The 20,692-nt window shown below is 50.0% G+C and overlaps 1 protein-coding gene across 3 annotated transcripts in view; it reads left to right on the forward strand.

The window, feature by feature from the left end:
* Nucleotides 1-20,119, forward strand: part of LIMK1 (LIM domain kinase 1) — a 30,730-nt gene extending 10,611 nt beyond the window's left edge. For all 3 annotated transcript variants that reach the window (XM_053557066.1, XM_053557068.1, XM_053557067.1), the window contains 12 exons: nucleotides 317-523; nucleotides 7,211-7,316; nucleotides 7,411-7,577; nucleotides 8,570-8,753; nucleotides 9,498-9,584; nucleotides 9,920-10,051; nucleotides 12,240-12,299; nucleotides 12,547-12,612; nucleotides 15,168-15,324; nucleotides 18,240-18,295; nucleotides 18,566-18,723; nucleotides 18,805-20,119. In XM_053557066.1, the coding sequence (XP_053413041.1) occupies nucleotides 317-523; nucleotides 7,211-7,316; nucleotides 7,411-7,577; nucleotides 8,570-8,753; nucleotides 9,498-9,584; nucleotides 9,920-10,051; nucleotides 12,240-12,299; nucleotides 12,547-12,612; nucleotides 15,168-15,324; nucleotides 18,240-18,295; nucleotides 18,566-18,723; nucleotides 18,805-18,967 (1,543 nt within the window). In that variant the 3' untranslated portion in view covers nucleotides 18,968-20,119. The remainder of the gene's footprint in view (nucleotides 1-316; nucleotides 524-7,210; nucleotides 7,317-7,410; nucleotides 7,578-8,569; nucleotides 8,754-9,497; nucleotides 9,585-9,919; nucleotides 10,052-12,239; nucleotides 12,300-12,546; nucleotides 12,613-15,167; nucleotides 15,325-18,239; nucleotides 18,296-18,565; nucleotides 18,724-18,804) is intronic.
* Nucleotides 20,120-20,692: the final 573 nt, after the last annotated feature.

Raw genomic sequence — 20,692 nt, forward strand, 5'->3', positions numbered from 1 at the left:
ACTGCCAAAGCTGGATTAGAGGACAGTATGGCTTGATCCCAGATGGGCTTTTAATGACTTCCTCCTAAACTAGATTTATCCCCAGGCCTGTCTTGGCCATCTCACAGCCTCGCAGAGAGTAGACAAACGCAGAATGACTCAGAAGGGCAAGGGCTAGGAGTGCAGGCTCAGGTCCTGCTCCCAGTCCTCCCAGGTGAGGGGGAAAGGAAAAGTAAAGAGCCCAGGACAGGGGCTGTGGGGAGTGCTGATGCAGGTGACTGTCTTGACACTCTTTTCTTCCCACTCTTTGGGTCCCTACCGCTGGCTGCTCTTGCAGTGGACACTGCTACTACCAAACTGTGGTGACCCCTGTCATCGAGCAGATCCTGCCTGACTCCCCTGGCTCCCACCTGCCCCACACAGTCACCCTAGTTTCCATCCCAGCCTCATCTCATGGCAAGCGTGGCCTCTCAGTCTCCATTGACCCTCCTCATGGCCTGCCGGGTTGTGGCACTGAGCACTCTCACACCGTCCGCGTCCAGGGGTAAGTGGCTACCCTGACAAGGCTGCAGCTGGTATGACTGTGGCCATTGACATGGGCAGCAGACACTGAGACTGGGGGTCCTGAGAACGAGGGAGCATTTAGGTACAGATGGGGCCCAGTTCTAACAACCTAGTATGCCAGGTGCCTATCCAATCGTTCCTCTGAAAACCCAATGCCATATAAAATATAAGAACAGTTTCTGTGGCTGGTATATGATCCCACATGAAAGAGGAGACAAGTGAGTAACCAGGTGGCAAATGAGTGAAGGAGCAAGCCCAGGGCCGTCAGCAGAACACTGAAGGCAGCTTTGCCTGGAGGGCAAAATTAAATTGATAAGGTTTTCAAATCTTTTCATGGCTGGACCCAGGGAAGTTAGTCTAACAAGAGTACTGCGCCTTCCCTACAAAGGGCACTCAAGGTGAATAAGAAATAAACCACACCATCTATAACCCACCCCCCCAGAATTGTAAGGTAAACTGTCTGATTGGAACCTGAACAAAAGATGGTGGGTGAAAGGGAAGTTTTCTCAGAGATTAAACTCAGGTTTCCAAATCAAATTCTTACGCAGGGATGGTTCAAAAATCCTCAAGCCAAAGTTGAAAAGTTCGGCTGAAAGTGGTTCCCAGCTGGTAGTGACTCCAGGCACCAAGAGAATCAGGTGCAGGTCCTTTCTCCAGAAACCCACTTCCAGGCTTCATTGAATTTGCTTACATAAGTATTCTAAGGAAGATGAGCAATGCAGTAAAAAACCACTGAATGTGTAAGGAAGCAAGGCACTGTGAGCAAGAGCCAGCTGATAGAACAAGAAGCAGGTAAAACTAGATCAAGAAAATTGTCGGATACTGGGATGATCAGAAACAATATAAAACACTCATGCCTGTAATCCTAGCACTCTGGGAGGCCAAAGTGTGTGGTTTGCTTGAGCTTAGGAGTTCAAGACCAGCCTGAGCAAGAGCAAGACCCCATAGCTAAAAATAGCCCAGTGTTGTGGCAGGCGCCAGCTACTTGGGAGGCTAAGACAAAGAGGATAATTTAAGCCCAAAGAGTTTGAGGTTGCTGTGAACTACGACACCACAGCACTCTACCCAGGGCAACAAAGTGAGACTCTGTCTCAAAAAAAAAAAACAGAAAGAAAGAAAAATCGTTTTGCTCAATATGTTCTAATAAATAAGAAATGTTTAAAAATGAGTAAGGAAAAATTTGGAAAGTAACCAAATAGAACCCCCAGAATTAAAATACAGTGGAACTTCCATAGGTGACCACCTCTCTACATTGACCGCCTCCTTAACCTAATTTTTAAAGACCAGACATGCACCACATGTTCTTATCAGTATAGTAGGCCTAGTCAGTTATTGACCACTCCGTATATTGACCAGATTGTTACAGTCCTTGGCTGGTCAACTTACACGGGTTCTACTGTATATAGTAAACCTTATACCAAATGTTTAATAATAGAGAAGAGTTTAAAACAACTGAGGAGAGAAAGAGAACTATGAAAACAGTGAAAGAGATATTAAGATACTTGAAGGGCAGAGTGAAAAGATCTAATAATCATCTATTTCTGCTGTCCCCAACCCTTGATACCTATCTGCAGTGCTTGGGCTACAGAGCTCCATCTCCTCCTGTTCCCCCAGTACATGGAAAAATTGTCTTCCATGAAACTTAGGAACCCAGACAGCATAGCCGGAGGTGAGCAACAGGTGATCGTGAAGCAGCTTCTTCTCTACTTAATGCCAGCCACTCCCCATTGCTCACATCACCACCTGAGCTCCCTCCTCCACCCCTGTGGAAAAATTGTCTTCCATGAAACTGGTTCCTGGCGCCAAAAAGACTGGGAACCACTAATCTATTTGAAGTTCCAGAAAGAGATGAGGAAGAGAATGAGAGGCAATATATGAAGATATAAAACTGAGAACTTCCCAGAATTGATGAAATACTGTGATCCACAGATTGCAGGCCAGTAAATCCCAAATGGCAAAATAAAAAGAAATGCGACCATTCTACTACACCAAAAACAAAAGACCTTAAAAGTAGCCACAGAAAAAAAAGACAAAGGCTGGGCATGGTGGTTCATGCCTGTAATTCTAGCTGTCTGGGAAGCCGAGGTGGGAGGATCCCCTGAGCTCAGAAATTCAAGACCAGCCTGAGCTAGAGTGAGACCACCCCGTCTCTTCAAAAAAGAGGAATATTAGTTGGGCATGGTAGTGGGTGCCTATAGTCCCAGCTACTTGGGAGGCTAAAGGAGGAGGATCACTTGAGCCCAGAAGTTTGAGGTTGTTGTGAGCTATCAAGATGCCACTGCACTCCAGCCAGGGCAACAGCGGGACTCTGTCTCATATAAATAAATAAACAACCTTAAAAGAAAGGACAATTAGATTGACAGCTAGTTTCTCAACAGAAACAATGGAAGCGAGAAATCAGTGAAATGTGTTCAATTTACTGCCTGAAAGTTAACATCAACCTAGAATTCTTTATAAACATATCCTTCAAAGGGCAGTGCCTGTGGCTCAGTGAGTAGGGCACCAGCCCCATATAGCAAGGGTGGCGGGTTCAAATCCGGCCTTGGCCAAACTGCAACAAAAAAATAGCCCGGCATTGTGGCGGGATGCCTGGAATCCCAGCTACTCGTTAGGCTGAGGCAAGAGAATTGCCTAAGCCCAGGAGTTGGAGGTTGCTGTGAGCTGTGTGACACCACAGCACTCTACCGAAGGTGATAAAGTGAGACTCTATCTCTAAAAAAAAGAAAAAAAAAATCTTTCAAAAATGAGGGTAAAATATGGCTCGGCGCCTGTGGCTCAAGTGGCTAAGGTGCCAGCCACATACACCTGAGCTGGCAAGTTCAAATCCAGCCCGGGCCCGCCAAACAACGACGGCTGCAACCAAAAAATAGCCAGGCATTGTGGTGGGCGCCTGTAGTCCCAGCTACTTGGGAGGCAGAGGCAGGAGAATCACTTGAGCCCAGGAGTTGGAGGTTGCTGTGAGCTGTGATGCCACAGCACTCTACCCAGGGCGACCGCTTGAGGCTCTGTCTCAAAAAAAAAAAGAGGGTAAAATAAAGACTTGTTAAGGCAGACAAGTGAAATTTGATATCAGCATATTGTCCCTGAAGAAAAATTTAAGCTTGCAGAAAAGATCTGAGAGGCAAGAAGGGACAAAAATTAGAGAGCTAGCCGAGTTATTAACGCACAGTGTCACTTTGAGCAACTCCGTCCTCCTCTCTGGACTTTGGGGTCTGTCTGAGGAAATTGGATACCTTGGAGCCTTCTAAGATTTCTCCAGAATGTTCTCTGGCACCTTAAGAAGTAGTATTCCATGTCTCAACTTCCGGGCACAGAAGCCAAGTGCCAGCTTACACTTGATGCAGTGGCTTTCTCACACAGCTGTCGGGGACCAAGCACTATGCAGGCAGTGGTGAGACGTAAGGGTAGCTTAGAGAAAGGAAAGTGATACTGGCCTGAACTGTGTGTTTCTACCCTCACCTTGACATCACCCCAGTCATTAGCTGCCTATATATCCAAGTGAACAAACAGGTTGGTGAGAGAGATGTGGGAACTTCCAGACCGAGAGCTCTTACCAGAGGCCCCAGCTGGTTCTTGAAAACCAGGCAGAATTTTAGAAACAAAGAGAGTCTCTGACAGCTCCTCCCTGTCTGTCTCACTGAAGGAGCATTCTTTCTAGCCAATATCTGCAACATCCCAGTAATTTCCGCAAAGAGCCACCACACTCTTCTCGGAAAACAGCTCAACTCACCAAAGATTAGCTTATTTGTTTTAAACTAGTTTTAATTGACTGCTTTTTGTTTTGTTCATAGCAGCATTTTAAGGACAGATTAACTTACCTAGGCCCTGGCCCCCTGATACCTTCATAGGACACTAAGGGAGGAAGACACAGAGAGTTAAGGAGTAAGTCTTTAAGATTATAGCCATGCCAAGCCTTTTTATCAATGAAAATAATCGTTTTTTTGTCTTTACAGCTTTTTTTTTCTTTTGAGAGGAAATTTAATATTGATACCATTATCTCATGTACAGTCCATATATAGGCAGTTCCTCCCAATCCAGTGTCCAACCCAGACTCATATATTACATTTAATTATGTCTCTTCTTTTTTTTTTTTTTTTTTTTTGTGTCTCTTCAAGTCTCTTTTAATCTGCAACATTTCCTTAGCTTTTTTTGTTTTTTTGCAATTTTCGGCCAGGGCTGGGTTTGAACCCACCATCTCTGGCGTATGGGGCCGGCACCCTATCCCTTTTGAGCCACAGGCGCCACCCCATTTCCTTAGCTTTTCATTGTTCTTCACAACCTTGACATTTGAAACATACGAGCCAGTTGTTAAGTAAAATGTCCCCAAATTTGGGTTTGACTGGTTGTTTCTTCTTCATTAGATTTAGGTTCTGTTTTTTGGCCTGATACAGCATAAGCAATGCCGTGTCCTGCCAAGCGCGTCTTGCCAGGAGACATAGGATGTCAGTATGCCCTTTACTGGGGATGTTAATTTTGATTGCTTGGTTAGTTTTCTCTGTTGTAAAGGATTTTTCTCCCATTGTAATCAATAAGCCGTTTGTCAGATTTGAGCCTGTAAATATCCTGTTTCCAGAAAGCTTTCATTAGATGGTTTTATCATCTATTGATGAGTCTTTCCTGTAGCAGTTATTACTATGATGGCAGAAATAGGGATTTTCTAACTCTTATTTTCCTCCTGCATTTATTAGTTAGCTTCCTACCATAAGGGAGAGTTTTTCCCCATGTGAGAAAATAGTCTTGAAAATGAAGAAATTAAGTCTTTTTTTGTTGTTGTTTTTGAGACAGTCTCACTTTGTCGCCCTTGATGGAGTGCCATGCGTCACAGCTCACAGCAACATCAAACTCAAGTGATTTCTCTTGCCTCAGCCCCCTGAGTAACTGGGATTATAGGAACTAGCTGTAATACCCAGCTATTTTTGGAGATGGAGTCTCTCTCTTGCTCAGGCTGGTCTTGAACTCATGAGCTCAGGCAGTCCACCTGCCTCATCCTCCCAGAATCTAGGATTACAGGCATGAGCCACCTCGCCTGGCCCAATAATGAATAATTTTTATGAATCTGTTTTTCATCAAGTTCTGAGTCTCATGTCTGCCTTTCTCTATCCCCTTCTCCATCTCAGGGAGAAATATGGCAGAAGCAAAATGAACTTTCTTTAAAAATCTTTTATGAGATCAAGCGTGGTGTGTCATGCCCATAATCCTAGCACTCTGGGAAGCTGAAGCAGGATCACTTGAGCTCAAGAGTTTGAGACCAGTCTGAGCAAGAGTGAGACGCTGTCTCCACTAAAAATAGAAAAATTTAGCCAGGTGTTTTAGGTGCCTATAGTCCCGGCTGCTTCAGAGGCTGAGACAAGAGAATTGCTAGAACCTGAACCAGGGGTTTGAGGTTTCTGTGAGCTAGGCTGAGACCACAGAACTCTAGCCTGGGTGACACAGTGAGACTCTATGTCAAAAAAAAAATATATATATATATATATGTATTTCATGAAACAAAATAAAAACCAGGTAACTAACACCAAAGAGTTAAAAGAAGCAAGTAAATTAGGCAAGTTGGCCTTTTTGTGAGTTAGTTATGGCCAACTAATTGAGGGCATTTTGCCTGTCTTAACCCTGCAGCTGTGGCTCAGGGTAAGCTGCCAGCCCCTTCCTGCCAATTCAGAAGTAGCAGGTTTAGTCTCATTTTGCAGGGCAAATTTAGGAGTCAAATTGGAAGCCAGTGGATCCTGACCTTTTTTTTTTCTTTTTTTGAGACAGAGTCTGACTCTGTCACCCTGGATAGAGTACCATGGCATCATAGCTCACAGCAACTTCAAACTCCTGGGCTTAAGTAATCCTCTTGCCTCAGCTTCCCAAGTAGCTGGGACTATATGTGCCCACCACCACAGCTAGCTAGTTTTTCTATTTTTAATAGAAACAGGGTTTCACTGTGGCTCAGGCTGATCTCCATCTCCTGAGGTCAAGCAATCCACCCACCTCAGCCTTCCAGAGTGCTAGGATTACAAGTGTGAGCCACCCGACCCAGCCAATCAGAACTCTTAGAACCCGTCTTAGACACTCATCTGCCCCAAGCATACTAGGCAGTTGAAAGAATAGGTCTGTCCGCCACAGTAGAGATAATGGTCTGCTGAATAGGAGCTGCTGAACATCCACTGTGGGTGGCTACTACCTACAAGTGTCCCACCTTTCTCCAGTTCGCACCTGTGGCAGACATCAGTAATCAATTACAGAATCCAGGACAGCGCCTGTGGCTCAGTGAGTAGGGTGCCAGCCCCATATGCCGAGGGTAGCGGGTTCAAACCCAGCCCCGGCCAAACTGCAACAAAAAATAGCTGGGCGTTGTGGCGGGCGCCTGTAGTCCCAGCTGCTTGGGAGGTTGAGGCAAGAGAATCACGTAAGCCCAAGAGTTAGAGGTTGCTGTGAACTGTGTGATGTCATGGCACTCTACCCGAGGGCAGTACAGTGAGACTCTGTCTCTACCAAAAAAAAAACAAATTACAGAATCCATCTCACTAAAATCCAGAACTCCGTGTTCTGGATAATTGCTACTTCCCCAGTCATATGATATAGAATCCTATACCCCCTTAACCCTGGTTTGGACCCTTGGCTTTAGTTTCCTATTAAGACTCCAGGGGACAGACAGGCACTGGCCTGACCACTACTCTACCCACAGAGTGGACCCAGGCTGCATGAGCCCTGATGTGAAGAATTCCATCCATGTTGGAGACCGGATCCTAGAAATCAATGGCACACCTATCCGGAACGTGCCCCTGGATGAGGTATGGGCCTCATCACAGTGGTGCCTTCACACTTGTCCCCTCCCTGTACTTGCACTATGGTGGACTCTCCACTTCACATTCCTGCTCTCCCCAGATCGATCTGCTGATCCAGGAGACCAGTCGTCTGCTGCAGCTGACTCTCGAGCATGACCCCCATGACACACTAGGCCAAGGGCCAGGGCCTGAGATCAGCCCTCTGGTTTCCCCGGTTCACACCCCCAGCGGGGAGGCTGGTAGCTCTGCTGGGCAGAAGCCTTTCTTGTAAGTCAGCCTGCTGCTCAGGTTGGCCAGGTGTTTCCCCTAATGCTGGGCCTTAGCCCTGGGCCCTGTGTTGGGTACTGGGAACTGAAAGAGGGAGGGTGGTAAGAGGTAGTAAATGCAGGGAGACAGCTCCTAAGCAAGGGAGTTCCAGAGTATTTGGGGGGCAGGATGCCGGGTAAGATTAGGAATAATGAGAGCTGGGCCCTGAGGCAGAAGCAAATGCAGGGCATCAAATGTAGCAGGAGTCTTTAGCCTTTGTCCCATCCATCATGGGCCCCCCCAAAGGGGTATCTTAAGAAAATGATGTGTTTCACCAAGTCCACTCTAGTCCCTATTCAGGAAAGACTTAGAATGGGGTCACTCAGGACCACTCAGGACAGCTAGTGGGCCATTGTTGTGGTCCAGGCAGGGTACCGAGGGTCCCATGTCCTCTTGAACCTGGAGAGGTGGCGTGAGAGAAAAACCCAGAGGTGGCCTAGTCCTCACTCCACTTACTGTTGGACCTTCTCAGGACTCCTGGTGATGACTTTCTGGGGTGACAGCCCCTGCTGTAAACAATGGTGGTATTAAAGGTTTGTATTTCCTCCTCGCCTGTGTTTATCTAGAGCTCAGGCCACCCTGCGAGTCTACCCATGTGACAGGATTATGGGTGTCTTAGGCAGGGCATTTGCCTCCGTCCCCCAAAGCCCAGGATCATGTGCTAGGAGACAAAGTGTCTGACCCAGGGCCACCCAGCAGAGGAGGCTAAGGATAAACATTCCTACTGAGGGCAGTAGCACGACAGTGGGTTTCAAACAGAAAAACAGAGGAGGATGCCAGGTGAGGGGAGCTGGGTGCTGGCACCAGAGCAAGGGTGGGATGCAGGCTGGGGCCCAGGGGGAGTGAGCAGACGTAAGATCATGGATGCGGCACAGCAGGCAGAAGGAGGGAGGGGCAGGGCCTCAGCTGGGTGCTGCCACCCTCATTGGCACTGGGCCCATATGCCTCCCCAGGAGGAGCCGCAGCATCGACAGGTCCCCGGGAGCTGGCTCGCTGGGCTCCCCCGCCTCCCAGCACAAGGACCATGGCCGCTCTGAGTCCCTCCGCGTCGTCTGCCGGGCACACCGCATCTTCCGGCCATCGGACCTCATCCATGGGGAGGTGTTGGGCAAGGGCTGCTTTGGCCAGGCCATCAAGGTACAGCTCATGCCCAGTGGTGGGGAGGGGGTGATCTGGGAGAGGCTCTTCAGCTCTCCCTTATCCGTGGCTGTACAACAGAAGGGATACACGACTTCTAGACTCTCTAGCCAGTGCTCTCAGCTCCCCGCTGGCCTCCTTGAGCTGGTTAAAGGGTTGGGACCTACCACAACAGACCAAAACTGTGGGGGGTGGGCAGGCAGGGCAGTCTAGACTGACCTGGAAGTCCCCTCCTCAGGGCCCCACATTGGGGCTGATGCTACCCCCCTCCCATGGCCTCTGGGATGCCCACCCCCTTCACCCTCTTCCCAAGCAGAGACTTGAGCCTTCCCCTGTCTCTGATGCCACCTGGCTGTGAATGGGCTAGACAGATCAGGTGGTCCAGATATCCATCCCCAGTCCCCTGGCCAGCCACTTTTGACCTCTAGGAGACAGGCCAACAGAGCAGATAGCTAGCCCTGGGTCAGGGGGTCCTGTACCTAAGTCCCAGCAACCCCCCTTTCCTGCTAACTTGATGATTGTGGCCCTGTTGGGCAACCTCTCAGTGCTTCAGTTTTCTCAGCTATACAGGGATGAGGTGTCCCACCCTGGGGTGTCTGGGAGCATCCCAGGCAAAGACAAAGAGTCTGAAGCCATCCGCACATCTCCCTCTCCCTGGTGGTCCCAGGGTGGGAGCTTTCTAAAGCCAGGCCTGTAGCAGAGCCTGTCAGTCCGAGTCTTCACACCCTTGTGTCCCCTGCACAGGTGACACACCGAGAGACAGGTGAGGTGATGGTGATGAAGGAGCTGATCAGGTTCGACGAGGAGACCCAAAGGACATTCCTCAAGGAGGTCAGTGAGTATAACTCACACATCCCTCCAGGCCAGACTTCCAGGTCCCCACGCCCTGTCCCCGTTGAGACGCAGTGGGCTGGCACAGTGTCCAGGAGAATGTGATACTTGAGCCACACTTTGAAAAAAGAGAAAGTATCTGCCATGAGGGCAAAAAGGGCAAGGCACCGTGAGGCTGAGAGTGACCCAGGCAAGATGCACAAGGAGAGCGGAGGGGCCCAGGGGCTTCTTTGTGGGGCTGTCCGTGACCTCTGGTCAGGGGGTAGGAGGAGAAGAGATTGGAGCACAGCTCAGATCAGTCCAAGACTGGCCCCAGCCTGTTTGTGTCCCACCAGGTGAAGGTCATGCGGTGCCTGGAGCACCCTAATGTGCTCAAGTTCATTGGAGTGCTCTACAAGGACAAGAGGCTCAACTTCATCACTGAGTACATCAAGGGGGGCACCCTGCGGGGCATCATCAAGAGTATGGTGAGTCCCCGGGATGCCCCGCCCACCACACCATCCCAACCACCACCACTGCTTGGCCCTAGCCAAGGCAATACCCTCTCAGCACTTAAGTGTCCTCAGCTCTCCAGTAGGGATTGACCACAGGAGTCTCAAAGGCCCTGATTCCCAGCCAAATAGGGTGCTAACGCCATCTAAAGCCAGGAAGAAGTTGGAGAGGGCACAGCCTCTCTGAGGGAACCCACAGACTATTTTGGGGCCCAGCTAGCCTCAGGCCAGCTATAGCCTGCCACACCTGCAGAAGGTCAGAGGTGCCTTCCAATTATCAATCCATGGTGGGCCTCTTTTGCTTCTGGTTAAACTAAATCCTTTTTACTATTAAATATGTGCCATACTATTCAGCACTTTCTTTAAGGAATTGGGCTAAATTAAAAATCCATCTCTAGGAATAAAGTGCTATTGGGGATGCCTTGTAGCATTCATCCTGGACAGTGTCTGGGATCCAGTGCTGGCTCCCAGCCCCGTTTCAGTATCTCTCTGAGACCACACAATTGTATTCCCCTTCCCCTCCCTAAACCTCTGTGTCCTCACTTCGTCAGGTTGGATTATCTGGTATTTCCTGAAGTGTGGGCCCTGTGGGCTGCTGATAGGTGTTAACTTTGCAGGAAGAGTTCTGTGGTCAGGTACAATTTAGAAACACGGGGCTTTAGCACCTGTGGCTCAAAGGAGTAGGGCGCTGGCTCCATATGCTGGAGGTGGCGAGTTCAAACCCAGCCCCAGCCAAAAACTACAAAAAAAAAAAAAGGAAAAGTATTCTTTCACTTGTATTTAGTTTTTAGGCGGTACTGTGGCTCAGGGGTAGGGCCCTGGCCCCATATGCCGGAGGTGGCAGGTTCAAACCAGCCCCGGCCAAAAACTGCAAAAAAAAGGAAAAGAAACACGGGGCTTCACTTTTGCCCCAAGAATGGAAGACCAACCTGGGCGACATAGCAAAATCCCATTTCTTTTCTTTCTTTTTTTTTTTTTTTTTTTTTCCTTTAGAGACAGAATCTCACTTTATCACCCTTAGTAGAGTGCTATGCCATCACAGCTCACAGCAGCCTCCAACTCCTGGGCTTAGGCGATTTTCTTCCCTCAGCCTCCCAAGTAGCTGGGACTACAGGTGCCCGCCACAACACCCGACTATTATTTTGTTGCAGTTTGGCCGAGGCCAGGTTCAAATTCACCACCCTTGGTATATGGGGCTGGTGCCCTACCCACTGAACCACAAGTACCACCCAAGATCCCATTTCTAAAAAAGAACAACTTTTAAAAATTAGCCAGTCCTAGCACTCTGGTAGGCCAAGGCAGGTGAATTACTTGCACTCACAGATTTGAGACCAGCATGAGCTACAGCAAGACCTCTCTCTACTAAAAATACAAAATCTGAGGCAAGAGGTTCGCTTGAGCACAAGAGTTGGAGGTCGCTGTGAGCTATGATGTCACAGCACTCTACCCAGAGGGACAGCTTAAGACTGTCTCAAAAAAATAAAAAAGAGGGCGGCATCTGTGGCTCAAGGAGTAGGGCGCGGGTCCCATATGCCAGAGGTGGCGGGTTCAAAACCAGCCCCGGCCAAAAACAACAAAAAAAAAATAAAATTAAAAAAAAAATAAAAAAGAAAGAAAGAAAAGCTGGACTCTACCAGGTTAGACTTCCTAACTGCATAACTGAGTCTTTAATAGGCTCTGATGCTCTGACCTTCTCCCTTGTGGTCTCCAAGGGGAGGAGGTTGGAGACCGAGGCAGCTCCCCAAATGATTTGAGCTGAAAGCCCCATTATCCTGGTGTGACACAGCACTGGGGCTCTCCAAGTGACCTCATTGGACCCTGCTGTTTCTTACCTCTCTGTGAAAGTAGGTTCAGATTTCTCTAAAAACCTGAAAAGATGGGATTTCTGTAGAAGATAAATATGGGTATAGCATTTTTTCTCAGAGGAGGCAGATTGGGAGATACAGAAGAATATACCCCCCTTAGTGTTTGAAATCATTTCTGTTAGAAAATGACATTTTGAGTGGTTCACCCCAACCCCTTAGAAGCAGACAGTTGTGGGTCCCAAAGCAGGGAGGCATCAGGCCCTCTAGCACACTTGCCCCTGCCTGCCTCTCTCATGCAAGTGTCCCTGCCTCTGGAGCTCCCACTGGCTCTACACTGGCCATTCTCTCTCCACCCGCAGGACAGCCAGTACCCATGGAGTCAGAGGGTGAGCTTTGCCAAGGACATTGCTTCAGGGATGGTGAGTGAACCAGGTGATCCAGTCTCACATATAAAAGTATTCTCTGCAGCTAACCTAAAATCCCTCAAGGAATTGCCAAGCAGAACCCAGAGGGAAGCTTTGAAAGCAGGCCCTACTTAAATGGAGAGTAGGAAGAATACTCCCAACTGGCAAGGCTGGTGTGGGGGAAGGGGAGCCCCTGGAGGAGGTCGGACAGGGCTGGGGTTTCTATGAGCTAATGCCTCCTGACCTCCACCCCTCCCTCCAGGCCTACCTCCACTCCATGAACATCATCCACCGAGACCTCAACTCCCACAACTGCTTAGTCCGAGAGGTGAGTGGCCTGGGTCATGCATGACTGGGCAAGCTGGCAGGAAGAGTTTTCAATGGCGGGAACAGCATGTGCAAAGGCCCTGAGGTGTGATATTCAGGAAGAGATGAGTCGCTTATTACAGAGTGGGATTGATGGCCTCCATGAGTGTCTTAGGAAGCACTGGGAGTCTCTAGGCACCGTGGGAAGCAGTGGGCAGTGAGTAAAGAGAGGGGCAAAGCTGAATCTCACAGGCTTCCCAGGGAGTCTGTTCATACTGGTGGGCAGGAAGTCACTGCTGTAGGTGGAGCCAGTGTGGGAGGCAGGACAGGGGAGAAGGCAGGCCTTTGAGGCCTCAATCCCACACCTGGAATCATCCCTTAAGAATCTGAGAGTTGGGCGGTGCCTGTAGCTCAGTGGATAGGGTGCCGGCCCCATATACCAAGGGTGGCAGGTTTGAACCCAGCCTTGGCCAAACTACACCAAAAAAATAGCTGGACATTGTGCCAAGCACCTGTAGTCCCAGCTACTCGGGAGGCTGAGGCAAGAGAATCGCCTAAGCCCAGGAGTTGGAGGTTGCTGTGAACTGTGATGCCACAGCACTCAATGAAGGGCGATAAAATGAGCCTTTATCTCTAAAAAAAAAAAAAATAACAATCTGAGAATTGGGCGGCACCTGTGGCTCAGTGGGTAGGGCACTAGCCCCATATACCAAGGCTGGTGGGTTGGAACCCAGCTACAACCAAACTGCAACAAAATATAGCCGGGCATTCACTGTGGCTGGTGCCTATAGTCCCAGCTACTAGGGAGGCTGAGGTTAAGAAAATCACCTAAGCCCAGGAGTCTGAGGTTGCTATGAGCTGTGATGCCGCAGCACTCTACCGAGGGTGACAAAATGAGACTGTCTCTAAAAAAAAGAATGGGTGGCACCTGTGGCTCAGTGAGTAGGGCGCCGGCCCCATATACCGAGGGTGGTGGGTTCAAACTCAGCCCTGGCCAAACTGCAACAAAAATAGCTGGGTGTTGTGACGGGCACCTGTAGTCCCAGCTACACTGGAGGCTGAGGCAAGAGAATCGCCTAAGCCCAAAAGCTGGAGGTTGCTGTGAGCTATGATGCCAGAACCCTCTACCATGGGCGATAAAGTGAGACTCTGTCTCGAAAAAAAAAAAAAAAGAATCTGAGAGTTGTGAACCTTCCTGTCCCTGAAATCTTATCTGTGTACAAACAGGACTTTAGAACCCCTCTTACAACATGGGGCCTCTGAGAATCCTAGTGGTCACCCTCACTGTTTCCTCTAGAGCTGTGTTTCCCATAGCAGGGTCTACAGACCCTGTGTCAGAAGACCCTGGGGTTCTCATTAAAAGTGCAGATTGCTAGCCCCCACCTCAGGTCTTCTGAAAGGCACAGGCAGGAATCAGCACTCAAACAATCCCAGTGGGCACTGGCTTGTGAGAACCAGGCAGGAAGGAGGGTCCAAGGATCCGGGTCAAGATCCCCTGACCAGCCTGCCACCTGGTATTACACCTCAGGTGATGGACCCCGAGAGGGACCATGTTTACCTGCAGCCTAATCTAGGGGGACCTGGGACACATGGTCAGCTTCCCTCCTCCCCCACACCAATCTGCTATCCTGTACAGTTTTCTCCAGGTGCCTGTCCTCATTTATGTCACTCCCAGAGGGAGCACAGGGTTCTTCCCTTCAGGAAGAGCCTGGTTCTGACCCCTGGCTGGCTGGGGCCCTGCCTTCTTGCTGTGTCCATTACTTGTTCCTCAGTGTAGGGTCCAGGCTACCAGGGCCCCTGGCATTAAGTGTCTTAGTCCATTTTGTGTTGCTATTACAGAAAGCCTTAGACTGGGTAATTTATAAATTTCAGACAACACAAGCTACTAATAAATGGGTTAATTTATGTAACAAAAAAAAAAAAGATTCCTCTTGCCTCAGCCTCCAAGTAGCTGAGACTACAGGTGCCCACCACAAGGCCCAGCTATTTTTTGTTGCAGTTGTCATTGTTTAGCTGGCCTGAGCCGGGTTCAAACCCACTACCCTCGATGTATGTAGCTGGCGTAGTAACCACTGTGCTTACAGGCGCTGAGTCCAAAGTTGTAGGTTTAAATCCCAGCTTTGTCACTGACAGCTGGGACCTTGGGCAACTTGCTTAACCTGTGTGGGCCCCTTATTTGTAAAATGAGGATAAAAATCAGACTTCACTGGATTGTTAGGAGAATTAAAGATGAAATCTGTGACGTGGCATATGTAGGGCCTGGATCTCTAATCAGAATTCCTGTTTTCTAAACAAGGCAGCACTAGTGTCCTCATGGGGCAGAGGAAGTACTTAGAGGAGGGGAGTGCACCAGGATGGTTTAGGGGAGTGGTGTGGACGGGCAGAGGGTACAGCATTGTGGTGGCATTGTCAGTTGTTTCCAAAAGCTCCATTTGCCAAGGACAGACCCTGCACCAGCCCCGGGGTGTCAGAGGTGTGTTCTGGGCTGTCTGGGATTGTTGTGGGGTCCCAGCCAGGAGCATGCTGGACAGGCAGTGCCAGGATCAGGTCTCAGGGTGACCATGTTGCATCTCCCAGAACAAGAATGTGGTGGTGGCTGACTTCGGACTGGCACGGCTTATGGTGGACGAGAAGACTCAGCCCGAGGATCTGCGAAGCCTCAAGAAACCAGACCGTAAAAAGCGCTATACTGTGGTAGGCAACCCCTACTGGATGGCGCCCGAGATGATCAACGGTGAGTGGGTACCTCAACTGCCAGGGCTCCCAGACCCCTGGGCTAGACCTGGCACTGTCTTCGGGGGGCCCAGGGACCCAGCAGAGCTGTGGCCACCAAGCCTCTGGTCTCCCCCGAATTTCTCAGACCTTCTGCTTCCTCTTTGGGTCCTGGTTAGTTTCCTATTTCTGCTGTAACACATTCCTACACACTTGGCTTAAATTATCGTACAGTTCTGGAGGTGCAAAGCCTAACATCAGTCTTACCAGACTAAAAGTCAAGGTGTTGGCTGGGCTGGGCTGCGCTGCTTCTGGTGGCTCCAGGGAAAATCTGTCTTCCTGTCATTTCTAGCTCCTGGGGACTACCTCATTTCTCCCTTGTTGGAGAGCACTGGACCCACCTGGATGACCCAGGCTACTATCTCCAACTCAAGACCCTTAATTTAATCCCACATGCAAAGTTTCACGTAAAGTAGCACATGGACACATGCCAGGAGTAGGACATGGGTGTCTTTAGAAGACCATGGTTCTGCCTCCCACAGGGCCTCGCTTCCCTACTTCATTTCTTTGTGGTCAGTGGTCCTATGTATGCCCAGAGTATACGTTATAAAGTCCCAGCACAAGCAGGTGATACGCAAACACAGGTTCAGGGTGAGCCAACCATGGGTCAGCTCAACACCAGCACTGACCAAGTTAATATAGTTAACATATCTCGGACCTTTGCCCAGAGCCAGCCCCTGGTTTGCCTATAAGAGACTTTTCGGCTCTGCGCCTATGGCTCAAGTGGCTAAGGTGCCAGCCACATACACCTGAGCTGGCAGGTTTGAATCCAGCCCGGGCCTGCCAAACAACAATGACGGCTACAACCAAAAAATAGCCGGGCATTGTGGTAAGCGCCTGTAGTCCCAGCTACTTGGGGGACTGAGGCAAGAGAATCGCTTGAGCCCAGGAGTTGGAGGTTGCTGTGAGCTGTAATGCCACAGCACTCTACCCAGGGTGACAGCTTGAGGCTCTGTCCCAAAAAAAAAAAAAAAAAAGAGAATCTTCATGGTCCTATTTTTTTTTTTTTAGAGATAGAGTCTCACTTTGTCGCCCTCAGTAGAGTGCAGTGGCATCACAGCTCACAGCAACCTCCAACTCTTGGGCTTAGGTGATTCTCTTGCCTCAGCCTCCCAAGTAGCTGTGACTACATGTGCCTGCCACCATGCCCGGCTATTTTTTGTTGCAGTTTAGCCAGGGTCAGGTTCGAACCCATCACCCTCGGTATATGGGGCTGGCACCCTGCTCACTGAGCCACAGGCGTCACCCCATGTTTCCTATCTTTAAGGGGTGGTGTGAAGATTGCATAACGTTTGTAAGCTCATCACTACCTAGTTGGCATCCAATAAATTAAAGTGGCTGTGCTGATCATCGTTAATACCATTAGGTAGATAATATTCTCATTTACATATGAAGAAACTGAGGCTCAGAGAGTCTGTGTAAGTTTCCTGAGCCTGCTATAACCAATTATTATAACCTCAGTGACTTAAAACAGCAGAAATAGATTCTTTCTCAGATTTGGAGGCTAGAAGTCTATAATCCCACGGGACCATACTCCCTCCAGGGGGACCCAGGGGAGAACGCATTCCTTGCCTTTTTCAGCTTCTGGTTGTCTTGCGTTCCCAGGTTTGTGGCTGCATCACTCCAGTCTGCTCCTGTATTCACTGGGCCTGGTCCTCCTATTTTTTTTTTTGGAACAGAATTTCACTGTCACCCTTTATAGAGCTCACTCACAGCAACCTCAAACTCTTGGGCTTAAGCGATTCTCTTGTCTCAGCCTCCCAAGTGCCTGGGACTACAGGCACCCACCACAACGCCTAGCTATTTTTTTTATTATTGTAGTTGTCATTGTTGTTTGACAACAATGTGGTTTGAACCCACCAGCCCTGGTGTATGTGGCTAGCGCCCTAGCTGCTGAGCTATGGGCATGGAGCCTGGTCCTCCTCTTATATGTGTCTTCCCTGTCTCTTATAATGGGTTGTAAACACCACTGCACTTGGACCAGCCTGTCTGTCTCATTTATTTATCTCTTTTTGTTGTTGTTGCCGTTTGGCTGGGGCGGGTCAGAACCCGCCACCCTTGGTATATGGGGCTGGCACCCTAGTCACTGAACCACAGGTGCCACCCCATTTATTTATCTTTTTATTCATTCATTCGTTCATTCATTCATTTAGAGACAGAGACTCACTCTGTACCCTGGGTAGAGTGCTGTAGCATCATAGCTCACAGCTACCTTAAACTCTTAGGCTCAGGCAATCCCCTTGCCTCACCCTCCCAAATAGCTGGGACTACAGGTGTCCGCCAGTAAGCCCCAATTAGTTTTTCTATTTTTAGTAGAGACAGAGTATTACTCTTGCTCAGGCTGGTCTTTAAGTCCTGAGCTAAGGTGATCCACCCACCTCGGACCTCCCAAAGTGCTAGGATTATAGGCGTGAGCCACCGTGCCCACCCCTGTCTTTTATAAGGATACTTGCTATGGCACTTAAGGTCCACCAGAGTGTCCAGATTCACAGCTCAACATCCTTAACTTAAGCACACCTGTAATGACTTTTTCCCCCTACATAACATTCACAGGTTTTAGGTATTTGAAGTATTTGGGGCCACCAGAGAGTTCATGGTATTTCAGAAATCACACAGCTGGTCAGTGACCAAGCTGAACCTGGAACTCCTTGCCCAAGGCACTCGTTCTCCCGTCCTCAGAGCTCTGGAAGGGTTACTCAGCCTGGTGGGGTTGGGGTCAGAGCCTAAGCCCCGATGTCCATGGATGTAGCTAGCATCAACCCCTTTGTCCTGACCTCCTGGCCAGGACATCCCCTCCCATTGGACGGTCCCTGGCCCAGCACCATCTGGCATCATTCCTGGTGCTGTTTCACTTGCTAACAGTGTTTCTTTGCCCAGGCCGCAGCTATGATGAGAAGGTGGATGTATTTTCCTTTGGAATTGTCCTGTGTGAGGTAGGTCACAGGGTCATTGGCAGTGGTGGCAGGACCCAGGGCTCCTCTACACACCCCATACTCTCAGGCTACAGACTAGGGAGCTACAAGGGCCTCAGGCCATGATGGCCTCTGGGAACAGGGCTGCCCACAGCAAGGAATGGCCTGACCCCAGTGGGAAAGGGTTGGGCTGGGCCAGGCCCATTGTGACCTACCCTCAGACTACCTGGATGGCATCCAGATGCCCAGGCTAGGGTACCTGAGATAACTGCTGGGCTTTGTGCTGGACAGATCATTGGGCGGGTGAATGCAGACCCTGACTACCTGCCCCGCACCATGGACTTCGGCCTCAATGTGAGAGGTTTTCTGGACCGCTATTGTCCCCCAAACTGCCCCCCAAGCTTCTTCCCTATTACTGTGCGCTGCTGTGATCTGGACCCTGAGAAGAGGTGAGTGGGGTGGGGCTGCCTTGAGGGTGGGGCTGATCCCCAGGAGAGCCAGACCCACCATCCACCCCATGTATCACCTAGGCCCTCCTTCGTGCAGCTGGAGCACTGGCTGGAGACACTCCGCATGCACTTGGCCGGCCATCTGCCACTGGGCCCACAGCTGGAGCAGCTGGAGAGGGGCTTCTGGGAGACCTACCGGCGTGGCGAGAGTGGACTGCCTGCCCACCCTGAGGTCCCTGACTGAGCCCAGCCTACCCAGCTGCCCCTATCCCTACCTCCGGAAAATCAACCCTCACCAGATTCCTCTGTCGAGGTGGCCAGGTGTAGAGCCCTCAGCTGAGGCAACGGGCACCCAGAGCCAGGCCCTGATTTGCCTTCTCTCACCCCGCAGACCTCACCCTCTGCCCTCCCTCTGCCCAGGCCCTGGAGCTGGCCCAGCTTCACACACCATCCTGTGGCCCTGCTGTACCTCTGTCTTGGCTTCTTCCTGCATGAGCTGGAGGGCCTCATGAGTTGTGCCCCATCCTACACACCACTGCCCCTGGCCATCCTGCACATGCTGCACCCATATGCAGCCCTCCAAAGCTGGGCTGGGAGGCAGCCCCTGAACTGTGCCCTGTAACAGCTGGGTGCATGGGAGGGCGTATGTCCTGGGCAAGGCCAAGTTCCCAGGAGTGTACATTCCCAGGAGCCAAATGGCGAGTCTGGGGCCCACTGTTCCCCAAGGATGTCTAGGGAGCAGCGGGCATTGATAATTATCCAGTCCCCCAAAGCAGAGAGACGTCTGATCCTAGCCATGGAAGGGCTGAGCAGCAGCCCTGCCTCTCACTTTGGGTCTTTTTCCTTTCTTTATCAAAGCCACTTTAGTGAGAAACAAGTACTAGGCCTCAGGGTAAAGAGGGGTCCCTTGGAGGGAAGGGAGCCACAGTGCCTGGCACAGGGGGCGACTGGGCCAAGGGCACAAGGCAAGTGTCCACCAGCAGCCCAGCCCTGAGGTCATCTCAGTACCCCTTCCCAGCCTCTCCCTGAGGCTCCCTGCCCTTCCTCACGCTCCCTCCCCCATCCTCTGGGTTCTTTCTGTGTAATCTATTTTTTAAAAAGAGTTTGTATTATTTTTTCATACGGCTGCAGCAGCAGCTGCTGGGGGCTTGGGGTTTTATTTTTTTGGCGGGCGGGGTGGGAGGGCCATTCTGTCACTTTGCCTCAGTTGAGCATCTAGGAAGTATTAAAACTGTGAAGCTTTCTCAGTGCACTTTGAACCTGGAAAACAATGTAAAACAGGCCCATGGGACTATGACTTAAAGAGTGGGACACACTCAACCCATCCAGGAATCGTGACATCCAAGGAACACAACCCAGACTCAGAACAATAAAATAAATTCTGTACTCTCCACCCGGGTCCTGTGTGGCAGTATGTGTCTGGGGGTCCCAAGGAAATAGTGGAAACGAGAGAAGAATTAAAAGCCTGATAGGAAGACAAGGGTACAGGGGTGATGAGGCCATCGGAGGATGTCAAGGGCAGAAAGTACCTATAGCCCAGGTTTACAGAGTGACAGAGGTCATGGCCCAGCCCCAAGACAAGTGAAAGTTTTCCAAACGCTGGCTTTGGGGAGGTAGGAGGTACACTCCGGAATATAGTGCTTTTTCACACTTAATGATGTCTTCTAAAACTCAAGGATCCTATCAGGAAGACAGAAACCATACTAGTTACCTCAAATGTAGGGCATTGAATACATGGAAATCTTCACACAGTCACTTTAAATGCAGAGCATTTGTGGGAGGCCAAGACGGGTGGATTGCCTGAGCTCACAGGTTCAAGACCAGCCTAAGACAGAGTGAGACCTCATCTTTAAAAATAGCCAGGCGTGGGTAGAGGAAAGGGGATTGGTGGGATTACACCAGCAGTGCATCTTACAAGGGTGTATGTGAAACTTGGTAAACGGTCTGTGAAGCTAGTGAATGATGCCCC

Source organism: Nycticebus coucang, chromosome 12 (assembly GCF_027406575.1).
Source record: "Nycticebus coucang isolate mNycCou1 chromosome 12, mNycCou1.pri, whole genome shotgun sequence".
Lineage (NCBI taxonomy): Eukaryota > Metazoa > Chordata > Mammalia > Primates > Lorisidae > Nycticebus > Nycticebus coucang.